We start from the raw sequence: 13322 nt of genomic DNA on the forward strand, positions 1-13322 counted from the left end.
TTCACCATGGGCAGAATCTTCTACATCTCCATCACAAATCTGAAAATCATGAATCAGAGAACCACTCCCAATGTGTTCTCATGTCAGATTTTATAATGCAGGCTCAAATAAAAGAGAGTTGAGGCCATGGCTTCCCCTGACCCACATATTTATTTTGGGATAGGCTTATTGTTAGGGAAATACTCTGCTGAACTGTGGGCAACCTCTTCTGCCTCCTCTTGCATCTGAGTTATTTCTAGGTACCATACGAAATTAAAAGCAGGTATATTCAGCTTTACACGCACTCAATGAAACATGCACAGTACACTGCTGGCTTGCTCAAGGTGATCTGCAGGAGGAGCCCATTGGGGAAAAGCACATCACCATTTTAATCTGCCCGCTTCTCTTTCTAATTTCAGTGATGGAGAGGGGCTGATAGTCACAGAGGCTGATAGTCGTGTTGTTGTTTTAATAAGAACTGATTTTGGAATAAGTCAGACACTCAGCTTTCCTCCAAGAAACAGACTAAAGTGTAATTCTGAAAATATTAAAAGTGTACGAAAATGCTCTGGATATTCACTGTAGTATTTATAACAACTATTGTCTTCCATTTCTGAAACTAGTGTAATGGAGATGGTGAAAAAAAATGCCTTAGTAATAAATATAAGTAGATATTATATCCATATTTATATGGCCTGTTCTACCTAATCCAGTGCACAAACATGCAGCACTGTAAATCTGATAAGTAGAGAGAAAACTGATGGAATGATAAGAGCAATTCAAGTACCTATTAGTAATGAAATACTCTCCATTACTGTGTTATGTCCTGACAGTAATGAGACCTTCTCCCTTTTCGTGTTTTGGTTAAGGAAATTTAGAAGAAATGTAAAATTTCAGAGGCATGCAGAGAACATCTATTACAGGTAACAGTGCTTTCATGGGGTCTTTCTCCTCTGGCTGCACAGAGATCATCTGATCTTCTTAGAGTTACCCTGAGTCCAGATATCACAACTGTGAGAACTGGATTAAGCATCCAGGGAAGGCAAAGTAAGTATAGTCCATGATTCCCAGCTGCAGGACTTGGAGCATGATGTATAATATTGTTCCTCTTCATTACAAAATTTTACTTACTCTAAAGATGGCTTATATGCCTGGAGGGAAAAAAAAAAAAAAGAAAAAAAAAAGAGGTTGTTATTAGTCAGAAATCTAGCAAGTGCAGTTTTATAAGACTAAGAGGAACAAGACAAAGTTATGCATATTTTTATTAAGCTGGGCTGTGCCTCCATTCTATTGAGTAATAGAATTTCCTGTTCAGGAGAAACTGGTTAGAAGGGTTGTGTGGTGATGGGTAAGGTATAAGAGTATCCCTAGGATAAAAAAAAATCAGGAAAAAAAAAAAAAAAACAAATAAAAACTACATATTTTTTTTTATCTGTCTTTTTCTTCACAGCTTTCAAATGGAATGATTGTACTTATTCTTGAACATAAATTATGGATGCGCTCAGAATCTGCATTGCAGTCTCAACAATGAAGTAACACTTGTATTTGTTCTATAGGACTTATCTTTCACTGTTTTCACTTTATAATATTTTCTTTTTAGTACTGCATTGCATTTTCTTCAGCTCACTAAATTTGCTGTCAGAAGACCTCAAAAGGCACTAGAGAATAATAATAATATTAATAGTAATAGTAGTAATAATAATAATAATAAATAATAATAAATAATATTTTTTTAAATGTTTCATCACAAATAATTTTCCACCTGATCATCTGAGATCTCCTTGATCATTACTCCACAGGCATTGATCCTTGTCAACAACAAAATCAGCAAAATAAGCCCATTAGCTTTTGCTCCTCTGAAGAAACTGGAAAGACTTTACCTGTCCAAGAACAACCTGAAGGAACTCCCAGAAAACATGCCAAAGTCTCTCCAGGAGATACGGGCTCATGAGAATGAGATCTCCAAGTTGAGGAAAGCTGTCTTTAATGGACTGAATCAAGTGATTGTCTTAGGTATGAGCATGATAAACTGTAAAAGACACAACTGGGTGTTTTTTCAAGATGTTGTTTTTAGTTTGATCAGTGATTACATGTAGAAAACCAACAGATGCCCCAATAAATTGTACCTCCAAATTAGCTTTGACCTGAAGAATACAGGTACCTACACTGCAGCACAGCTCACAACCGTGTTTTGTTGGCAGAACTAGGCACCAATCCAATCAAGAGTTCAGGCATTGAAAATGGAGCTTTTCAGGGGATGAAGAGGCTCTCCTACATCCGTATCGCTGACACCAACATTACAAGCATCCCAAAGGGTAAGAAATTCAATTAGTATGTCAGAGATATGCATGGGTATAGTGTGATAACTTCTACCAAGCTGGGAAAAAAAATATTATGGAAGCTTTTTGAGTCTGTCTTTAAAGTATCTATTTCTAGATCAGATGACTTTTACTAGTTTGGAAAATTTTGGCTTTTGGTTACAAGAAGCTCCGTGAGAGGAGCATTGTAAAATGCCATTTTATGTTTTTTTGATTTTTTTGTCTCATAGCTGAAATATAAAATGAAAAAATGTTTTCAGCCTCCAAGCCTGGTTATTGAGCCTGATTAACATTACACTATTGTAAACTCATGTAGAATTAATTGAAGTTATACAAGCATAAAATCAACCTTCCACATGCCTGTGGATTTGAAGCCAAAAATATTGTCCCTATAACAAAACAGAAAACTTTCCTATTTTTCAAGGCACTCAATTGCAAATTCCTACAAAATAAGAACAATTTCATTGTAATTTATTTAAAACAAAACAAACAAACAAGAATGGTTCCAATTCAGAGGAAATTATATTCAATTTATTCATACTTCAGCCAACAGATTGTTTTGAAATGGCTGAAAACTTTTTGAAAGATAATACTGGTTGTTTTTCTTTTTTTCCCATATTTCCTATTTTGGATTTTCTTTTGAGGGACCTCAGATAGGTAAAATATGTTTCTGCCTTTTTTTTCCTGATAAACAGAATTTGTAAAGTAGTACCCTAACATTAAATTAACATTAAAATTATTTTGCCTCTTACTTACAGTTGCATTTTCTACTGCAGTTTCTTGTTAAATATCTAGATGCCACATGTTTGCACATTTATGTATCTGGATAGTCTGGCTAAAATAAGAGTTCTTTACACGTCCTGTCTACATAATCATGAAGACTAGAAGTAGTGAGTGAGGAGAATTTAATTTAGGTATTTTTCAAGAATTGACTGTTTAATAATAACTCTAGGAGCTTGGTCTTATTTCATTGCATGCTAAATAAATTGTAACTAGCTGTTTTCTCTTTCTCTTATGGTGAAAGTCCTTTATTTCACTTAGTGAATTGCTCACGGGCATGTTTAGAAAAAAATCTGTCAACTGAATAAGAACCTTGATACAGTGCAAGTATTTTTAAAAAATATAAGAATCCAGATTAATCAAAAGTAATTTGATGGTGTTCTCTCTTTCAGGCCTTCCTCCATCCCTTACTGAACTTCACCTTGATGGCAACAAAATCAGCAAAATTGATGCTGAAAGTCTGTCTGGACTCACCAACTTGGCAAAGTAAGAATAATTTTCTTCTTTTCACATTAAAAACATAAAACTGAAGTCACCACACACACTTATAAAACATCATTCTGGGCTTCATGAGTATTAGAATCATTGAAATAATCATAACTTAGCAGGAAAGGCTTGTAAGGATTTGCGTAGCGATTCAAGAAAACAAACATTTTATTTTCTTGACAAAACTTTTCATCTGTTTTCAATTATGAGTGCTATATGCTCAGGACAACTGTTTACTTGATTTATGAAACAAAACAAAACAAACAAACTCAACAAAACAAAAACCAAAAAAAACCCCACAACCAAACAAGAACAATTACACTTTTATATCACATTTCTTTCATTGCACGTCCATCTTTGGTTTATACAATTCTCTCAGAACTCAGCAATGCTCATGCAGTTTGACTGGAAACTGAGGAAAAAAAGTACATGGGAACCAAAACTTCTTTCAACAATGATTCCTTTGTTTCCCAAGAAAGGCAAGTCTGCAATGAGTCCAGGTACAAGACTAAGGAAAAAAAAATCATAAAATTTAATTGCAAAATTGTTACTGTCAGAGTGACTTTGCTAATCTGTGACTATGTTGTTGAATATGTGTCTCTAACTGTAGGAAAATAAAAGGCCAAAAGGTCCTTATAGAGAATGATTTCTGAATTCATTCACGTAGAAAACCAGGTAGCACAGTAAAATGGGCCTTTCCTACAAGTAAATTTTATAACTTAATGCTTCTAAAATTTACTATGAAAATAGTTTGAGAAAAGAATGATAGTCAGACTTTTAACCAGATTAATGGATCTAATTAATGGATTTTCATCTTATTAATTCTGCTTTTCATAATGAGGGTAAAAAAGAGAAATCAGAGAAAGATTACTGGGTAGCAGAAGTTGTTTATTGCTATTTATAGTAGACTGGACAGCAGTTCAATACAATGAAGTATATAGCAACGTACACTTACGTTGAATCTGAAAATTCCAAGATATAAAGCTTAGAACAGCTTTTCAGAGCTTATAAATTAAGACATTTCAAATTATCTTCTATTTTAATATTTTATCACAGACTCAAAAAAAAATCTGTCCTACATTTTATTGAAAAAATAAAAATACTATAATTATTGATTAGAGGACTATAAAGCAGATATTTTTTGTTAGAGAGGCTTAGTATAGAATATAACATTCTTCAGAGAAATTATGAAGAAATCTTCCAAAACAAGATGATAACTACTCAAGTACAGAGTAATTTACATTACTGGAGGTTGTGGGGCATGTTAACTGCTCTGCAGATGACACAGTTTTTCCACTTTTCTCATTCACACTTGGAAAACATCACAGGCAGCATCACATGGACGACACTGTTGGAAGTCTGCCTTAAGACATGAAGTTTTAAACAGGAAGTGCCAATGGACTCCTAAAAATATCTAAACTTGGGCTGCTTCTATTGTGCCTGTACTGTATGGAGCAACAAGATATTCTGTTGACCATGATGAGGAAATGTGAAGCTGCTCAGAGCAGACTCCAAGTTTTAAACCTCTCTGCGCCCTATGATTTATGCAGATAACCTAAGCATGGTCAGAGATGCTCCTATGCAAAGGTGAGAAGTAAGGAAAAGCACAGATTGGTGAGCAAGGAGCACACTGAACAAAGCAGAACAGACAGATGACGAAAGGAGGGAGCTATGGAAGAGCTCCAGCCCAGCTTAAGAACCCCCCGTTTTTATTGACACATCTAAGTTTTCAGAGATATTAGGACAGGGTCAGATAACCTTGTTCGTGCCAACTCAAGCTTGGCAGTCTAATAGTTGACCTAAAGCACAGATAAACTTTGAAAAACAGGCGATTTTTGTGACTGTGTTAAGGAATTTTAAACTATAAAATATTTCATACAAGAGCTTGTTGTAAGCAAATTGCTCATTCTCATTTGAGTTTTCTGGAATTCTAGTAGGTGCACAATATTTGTCCTTTTTGTTTGTTTTTATTTTTTCCTTGTAAAATTGCTCTTAAGTCTTTCAAAAGACTTCATAGAGTCCTTCAGTGAAAAAATAATGATCTTATGAAAGTAAACTCAACAAAGACTTTGCTGGTTACACGTAGGAAGGAGCTCCAGGAGGACATTCACATTACACATCTGATATTACTAGTGTCTATATTCTAATAAAGCTCACTGAAATGGTCTAGCTCCATACAGTGAAGTTGGAACCAAACAAAGGGAGTTTTAGATTCCGTATCAGGAAAAATTTCTTCACTGAAGGGGTAATCAGGCACTTCAACAGGCTGCCCAGGGAAGTGGTGGAATCACCATTCCTGGAAGTGTTCAAAAAGCATGTGGATGTGGCACCTTGAGACACGGTTTAGGGGTAAACATGGTGAGGCTGCATTAACTTTTTAACCCAGTGGTCTTAAAGGTCTTTTCTAACCTTAATAATTCTATTATTCCAAGCCCATAATGATAATATTGGTGTTGAGCATCATGAAGTTTCTTTTAAAAAGGTAGTGGAAATGATTTGGCAGACGTGTTGGAGAAAAAAGGTGGAAAAGTATTTGAGAATTTCTTCGATTTTGAGATATGTTTTTGATGATGTCCTTATGATGCTTAATGATTTAGAGCACTGGGATGAGTTCTACTGAAACACTGGGAAAATATTACTTATTCACTAATAAAAAAGGAAATTATATATCAATGTTTGAAGCAAGAGTGATTTTTCAAATTATTCCCCTATTTTCCTATGAGAAGAGTGATGAAGACCATATTCTTTCCAAAAACTCTTAATCACCCTCTATTTTACACAATAATATTGATTTTCTTCATCTGTAAGCATAGCCCCAAGTGACTGGGAGTTTTTTGTAAGACATTTGGAGGAGATGTCATTGCATATGATTTCTCTCCTCCTGGGATTTAGGTACATTTCACTACTAACTCCTCTAATTTCATTCTTTCCCTAGAAGACTGTGAAAAGGACTGTGTTTCTTCAACAGACTAATTTGAGAGTCAGAACTGCTTTTTTTTCATACTGGTCTCCCAGGTTTGACACATCTGCTTGTAGACCTGCATGCATAGTGAGCACATATTTAGATATGTGTCAAACAAGAATTTATAGCCCTCTGACAAAATGTGGAGGTTTTTTTTCCCCAATCCTTTCTAAGACATTCACTATGAATACCCATCACTGAAGTCCTTTGTAATAATTCTGTAGGACTTTGAATTAATTGCTCTTCAGGATCCAATTCATCATGGCTTCCTAAATCTTGGTACACTCTTTTCAAAAGAAAGTTCATTTGAATAATATTTAATGAAAATTCTTTATTATCAGATTCTAACTAGGAGATGGGATACTGTGAATTGATTTCTGAGTGAAGTAACTTCATCTCTATGACATCCTCATTAAATTCTCCTTTGTCATTTAATAGTTTGAAAACCCTGCGATATTTAAATAAGTATGATAAGACTATTTGCATTATATGTAATGCTAATTAATACTAGGAATCCTTTCAGCCATAAAGATCAAGCAGAGTTTTCAGTTTTGTGATTTTATTCTTGTTTCAGACCCTGACTTGTGAAACTGCTAGAAGCCACAAAGAATTACAGGTTTTTAGATAACTGTAAAGAAGACTTTCTTTAAAAGTACTCCTCCACAACAAATGGTTTTAACATGAGGTTTCTTATTACCCATAATAAATTATCTTATCAATTAAGCTATTAACCTCAGAGCATTTTCCCCTTCCACATTAAAAAAAAAATGTTTAGAGAAAAACAGACCTAGTTTAAAGAAAAATAGATGAGCTAAGTTTAGCCTTTATAGAAATGATTTTCTAAAATTACAATACTTCTGATGGTGACAACTCCTGAAGCACGGTCACTGATTTCTTTACTGCAACACAGAGTATTGTAAATTATGTGACTCTCTGGAAAAAAATTCTGTAGTTTAGTAATTGCAAGCCAAAATACTATCAACACAGAAATACAGAGATAGAAACAGATTATCCACATTGAAATTAAATTGCTCTACAAAGCTAGTATGTGAATGCGTAAAGCAGAAAGGATGATTTTGTCACGAAAAGTCTGGATTGGAATTTAGGAGAAATGTGTAAGTCTCCCTTCTGTGTCCTACTAAAGGGATCATGAAGGATGACTGAGCTCCTGTTTCCAGCATGTAACATGGCTTTAACTACTTAACTATCTTAGAAGGATGTGGTGGAGTTTTAAGCTCAACAGTTCTGGGAATACTGGTTATGTAGTTGGACTAAATGTTTAAGACAATGCTCCTAAATTTACAAGTATCATTTATTCAGTGTTTCAGCTTTTAAAGAGAAACTAGTGCCTATGGAGGTGCTCAGTACCTATCTACACCAGGATTAGTCATACAGCTCATCAAAGTATGCAGTATCACAACTTGAATGATGTAATTATGATCGTTCACATCACATGTCAATCTTATTTATTTTTTTATTTAAGCTAGCTCTACCTAGCTCACACGTAATTCTGAAAATTAGCCTGGTGTGTTGTGCAACAGTAGTGTGGAGAAGCAATCAACTCAAGGAAGATAGTTATGTGGGCAAATTTAACAATTTTTTCCCCTGTTTTTGTTTTGTTTTCTTTTGTTTTTGTTCGTGTTTCATATTTTTCAGATTGGGTCTCAGTTTCAACAGTATTTCTTCAGTTGAGAATGGCTCTCTTAACAACGTACCTCATCTGAGGGAGCTCCACTTGAACAACAATGAACTTGTCAGAGTACCCAGTGGACTGGGTGATCACAAATATATACAGGTAAAGTTTATAATACTGTCTCAGAGAGCAATAGTTGAAAGATTCCTAGTGGTATTTGTGTGTTTATTCAGTTTTGAACAGAAACATGCGTAGTATTTTTAATGATGTAAGTTTCATACACACTTGAATTATCAAGGAAATGTTGAATACAACAGGAAGATCTTATTCTGTTTTTTTGTTGGTTTTTTGTGTGGAAATTGTTATGGAGGTGTTTAGATCTGGAGGCATAAATTTGTTGTCTCCGTGTGTTTGAGGGGCCACTAAAAAAAAAGGGGGGATTATTTGTGTACTTTGGTTTCCTCTTTACTCAAAAAAATAATTTCTAAGAAGTTTAATTTTTTTATTTTTTTTTCACTTCTACTAACATTTTGCAACCTTTCCCAATAGCCTTTCCTTTGTTATGTCACAAAATTGTGTCATCAGGTGGGCAAATAGACAAAATAGGCATTTCACATCACCAGTATTTTTGATGTCCTTTTGGCTGGATATCTAGAAATATTGCCTCCTGGGATCAATTTAAGTCTGTCTTCACCCAGACTAAGATTTTACAGGAAAGAAAGCTCCCAAAAAAGGAAGACTCCCAAATGTAAATTACCCCTTGCATGTAGCTTGAAAAAATTCTCAACAAATTGTGAATCTGGAACAAAATAATATTCATCAGCTATTTTAAATCATCATTAGTGGTTACTTTGGCTCTGAGTCCTGTATAGTTGCACTCATGAGAATGGAAATATTAGAGCTGGAGATAAAGCAATTAGCTTTGAATGCATTCTCTGTATACAGCACATGCTCCTGAGCCACGGCGCTGTACTAACAATTTTACATCTTTGGCTCCTCTTCTTGCTACATTACCACCAGCTGACAGTAGCATTACTAGCTTGCCTTGCACAGTTTGTGCACCTTCTGTAGAAATTATGTCAATTGGGTATATGCTAGGTATTTTGAAAAGTAAACAGATTCAAGGATTTGTTCGGAAAGAAGATGTATTTGTGTAATGTTGCCAAAACACATAGGAAGCATTGAGTATGAAATCACTGATCTTATTTGCCGTGATATCTCAATTTCTTACTTCAGTTCTTGTATGCTTTTCAGGTGGTCTATCTTCATAACAACAAAATTGCTTCCATTGGTATCAACGACTTTTGCCCTCTTGGCTACAACACCAAAAAGGCCAGCTATTCTGGTGTGAGCCTCTTCAGCAACCCCGTGCAGTACTGGGAAATCCAGCCCTCTGCTTTCCGGTGCATCCATGAACGCTCTGCAGTACAGATTGGAAATTACAAATAGATGTCTAAAGATGGGGTTTGGTTGCGTTCCAGCTAAAGTATCTCTCGTTATAGGCCTGTTCAAACGATTAACAATTAACACCAAATGCCAGAAACTTCACAATAAAGTGGAGATGATCCATTGATTTAGAATAAATGAGACATTACAGACGTACAAGAGTGAGCATACCATCAATAAGAATTGCCAACTGTGCTTTAAACTGACTTATTTCAGCCTTCTTTTCCAGCATGCTTTCTGTGGCATTTTTCAGTTTGCTGAATGCTACAGGTTTTCAGTTTCCACTGTATATGAAATTCGGAGTAAATATTTTTCAAGTTATGATATATTAAAAAAAAAAAAGATAGTGATTGAGGTTATTTTTATAGCCACACACAGAAAAATAGCAGAGGGGAAAAAAGACTCAAATCATCTTGAGACTTGAGAAGGTAAGAGTTACCTCCTTTAAATTTATTTCAAGCCCTGGAGGTTTAAAAATATCCACTATAACTCTAAGATAATTCTGAATGTATCTATTTAGCAGAGGCAAATAAAGTTGTTGCTAATGTCATTATTTTTGGAAAAATAAAATAAATTCATATTGTACACATAGTTCTTAAAAGTTTGCCATTCTTCTAGAGCAATGCTATTCAGAATTAGCCTAACATCATCCTAATGAAAAAAAATATTGAGTAGTCTGCAGTAAAAACCTTTTAACCTATATCTGGAACTCGATGAGTAAATTTCTCTAGTGCAAATCCTTCTCACCGTAGTCACAAGAGCAGTTTTCATGACTGTACTGCCTTGAAGAGTATGGTATAAGGATTTAGTAATTGTTATCAATCCATGTATTTATCTAAACAAAAAAAAGCATAGCATTTCACTTTTCACTTGTTCTGCATTGTACATTTGTCAGCATCCTTTACTGGTTCTGTTTTTTTAAAGAATGAATTAATTGTGAATTAGAGATGTGCAGGCTCCTCAGTCTGACAAATTTGTGGAATTTCGACTATAGAAGGAAAACCATGAGTATGGAAATATATAAAGTGAAATAACTTCATTTGTGGACGTTGTTGGGACATCATTTGTAGATGTATCTACTTAGAGTGATTTGGACCCCTCTGTAAATTAGAATTCTTCAACCCATCCCAGCAGGTAGCAAGCACCTCAAAGGTAGGCTGCACATTTCTACTGTCAATCTTCAAAGCTAAACATATACTCAATAAAAACTTCACCTGAAAACAATCTTCTGCAGACTCTTAATACTCCAAGGTCAATCTCTCTAATTTGTAAAACTTATATGTCATTTATATTAAAGAATAACGTAATACAGGCAAACTCCAAAGTGTTTGTCATTCTTATTTTCTTTTGATAAAATAACATCAGTGTGTCAGAACTTAAGTCTTGAAAATGGAATATCTTTGTCATGATGATAGCTAAAGTAAAAATAAGTTGTGTAAATTCTTTTGCCCCAAGGAATTTTTTCATGCCTAACTCTCATAGGTATTTTTTTAGGAGCAAACAAGTATAGTCTTTTTATAGCTGTCATTTATTCAGTAGTAAATGATTGGAAACAATTATCAATCACTATAACCACTACACATGGTGTAGTGAAAAAGCACTCTAGTGCTAGTGCTGTAGGGTTTCAACACTTCTGAGCTATCTTCTTCATATAGTAGCCAATGATTTCTCTGCTTTCTGTCTGTTTTTCTTCTAGGTTTCACGTTTTCAGAGAGTTATTTTTAAATAAAACAAACAGCATTTGATATCTTTCTGTCGCAGGAGGGAAAACCCTCCAGAAAATCATCAGTTAAGTTGGTTTTTTTTTCTTTTTGGTTCTTGGTTGTGCAGACTTCACACAGAAAACTAAGCGCTGGCATTTCAAGCAAGAGCAAAGCCATTGTCTTAGCCTGAAAAACTCCACAGAGTTTGTATGTACAGAAAGAGATTCACACACACACACAAAAAAAACCTACCTAAGTCATCATGTAAACATAGGAACAAACTTTCCATTTCTCCATCCATATTTTAAACATCTCACATACTGAGGCTTTTCTTTCAAATTAGACCAAACTTTGAGTCTGATCCTCCTCTGTAATACCCTGTCAAGCTTGCTTCTTGCTGCTAAATCATAAGTTATTCCTCAAAAAATGCATTCCCTTCTGTCAGCCAAGGGCTGCAAAGATAGTAGGACTTTCCTGATTCCCAATCTTTCTCAATGGAACAGAATAAGCGAATCCTATAACAAGAGACCTAACAAGATCATAACAAATTTAAAAAGTAAACGGTGTTGGCTTTCCATAAATTGTGCAGCCACACCAACAATGTTTGGCTGATGGGATTCTATCCACACACAGCATCTGCAGAGACTTCAAAGCAGCGGGAAGCCCAATACTTTTAAAACTGCTTTTCATATAAATAAAGAACAGATGTTTTTCCATCTTAAAAACAAAACAAGGAAAGAAAAAAAAAAAAAAAGAACAAACACAAAACAATCTATAAACAACTGGGTGGAAAGAAATAAGAGAATTAAAGTAGAAAGGCTTTGGGCCTTGCAGTGCATCCTCAATTTCTTCATAAAGTATGAAGGCAGTAAAATGGTCACAACACTTGGACTCAAACACATAAAGAATAATACCCTTGTTTCCTGGTGCAGCCTAAAACATCTTACCCCTTACTGCCATAAAGGTGTGGCCATCACTTAGCCTGGTTTCCCCTGCAGTGCAGCCAGTGATGGACAGTCATCAGAAACTCAACTGCTGATGTATAAATGACACTAAATCTAATTTCATTTCCAGGAAAGCATCGGCTCCTAAATCCTTGGCAACTGTGTTGCTCTCATTTCCAAGACCATACACTTTTTTTTTTTTTTTCAGTTGCCTTCACACACTGTTTGTAAAATTCTCTAAGCACAAGGTCTGGCAAGAGCTCTTTGGCCTATAATTTGATTTGGGAGTTTTTTGGGGCTTTTTTCGTTGTTTGGGATTTTTTTGTGTTGTTGTTTTTGGTTTTTTGTTGTTGGGGTTTTTGTTTGTTTTTTGAGGTTTTTTGGGGGGGGTTGGTGGATTTTTGTGTGTTTTGATTTTGTTTTTGTTTTATTTTGAGCTGCTAGTGAACCACTCTGTTATAATCTATTTCTGCTTATGTCAGCTATTCTTGAAAACAGATAACATTTTCTACCTCACACTCATATGTAAAAAAGAGGAGAAAGCTGACAAAGTGTGTTTGTTCAAAGCAAGCATTTATTTAATGTATTTCTTATATCATATGCAGAATAACTAAAACAGATTATGGACTTTCTGATCCCACCACTACTCTGAAGTGCCATCTAGTGTCACTGAGGGAGAGCAACAAAGTTACTGCTAATTAGAGAAAACCAGAAAGAAAAAGGTTTATGAAGCTTTATGAGAAGAGGGTGCTCAAATTCACATACACTGCTGTTTTTGTCTTCTATTTTTTTAAGTCAGAGGTGCAGAGCTGTGAAATCAACAGTCTTTTGGTACACCCACCATCAAATATTTTTGCTTTGAACAAGATGGGTTTTTGCTCGTTCTCTCTGTATTCACTCATTGCTCTGAAGTGAGTTCTGCTTCAGAGACTTGCCTACATCTGTGTTTCTTGGTTTTTGTTGGGTTTTTTTTTCATTCAGAAGAGTTGCCCTAATTTAGCTGAAAGTAGTTCATTCAAAAAAAAGGAAAATAAATTAGAGTCATGTTAGTGAAAAGTTGCAGAGCACTGA

The 13322-nt window shown here is 35.0% G+C and overlaps 1 protein-coding gene across 1 annotated transcript in view; it reads left to right on the forward strand.

Annotated features, from left to right (window-relative positions):
• DCN (decorin) overlaps positions 1–9607 on the forward strand; it is a 33584-nt gene extending 23977 nt beyond the window's left edge. The window contains exons 3-7 of the mRNA XM_062491448.1: positions 1779–1992; positions 2181–2294; positions 3470–3563; positions 8182–8320; positions 9413–9607. Of these exons, the coding sequence (XP_062347432.1) occupies positions 1779–1992; positions 2181–2294; positions 3470–3563; positions 8182–8320; positions 9413–9607 (756 nt within the window). The remainder of the gene's footprint in view (positions 1–1778; positions 1993–2180; positions 2295–3469; positions 3564–8181; positions 8321–9412) is intronic.
• Positions 9608–13322: the final 3715 nt, after the last annotated feature.

The sequence above is a fragment of the Cinclus cinclus genome, chromosome 4 (genome assembly GCF_963662255.1).
Source record: "Cinclus cinclus chromosome 4, bCinCin1.1, whole genome shotgun sequence".
In the NCBI taxonomy this organism is placed as follows: domain Eukaryota; kingdom Metazoa; phylum Chordata; class Aves; order Passeriformes; family Cinclidae; genus Cinclus; species Cinclus cinclus.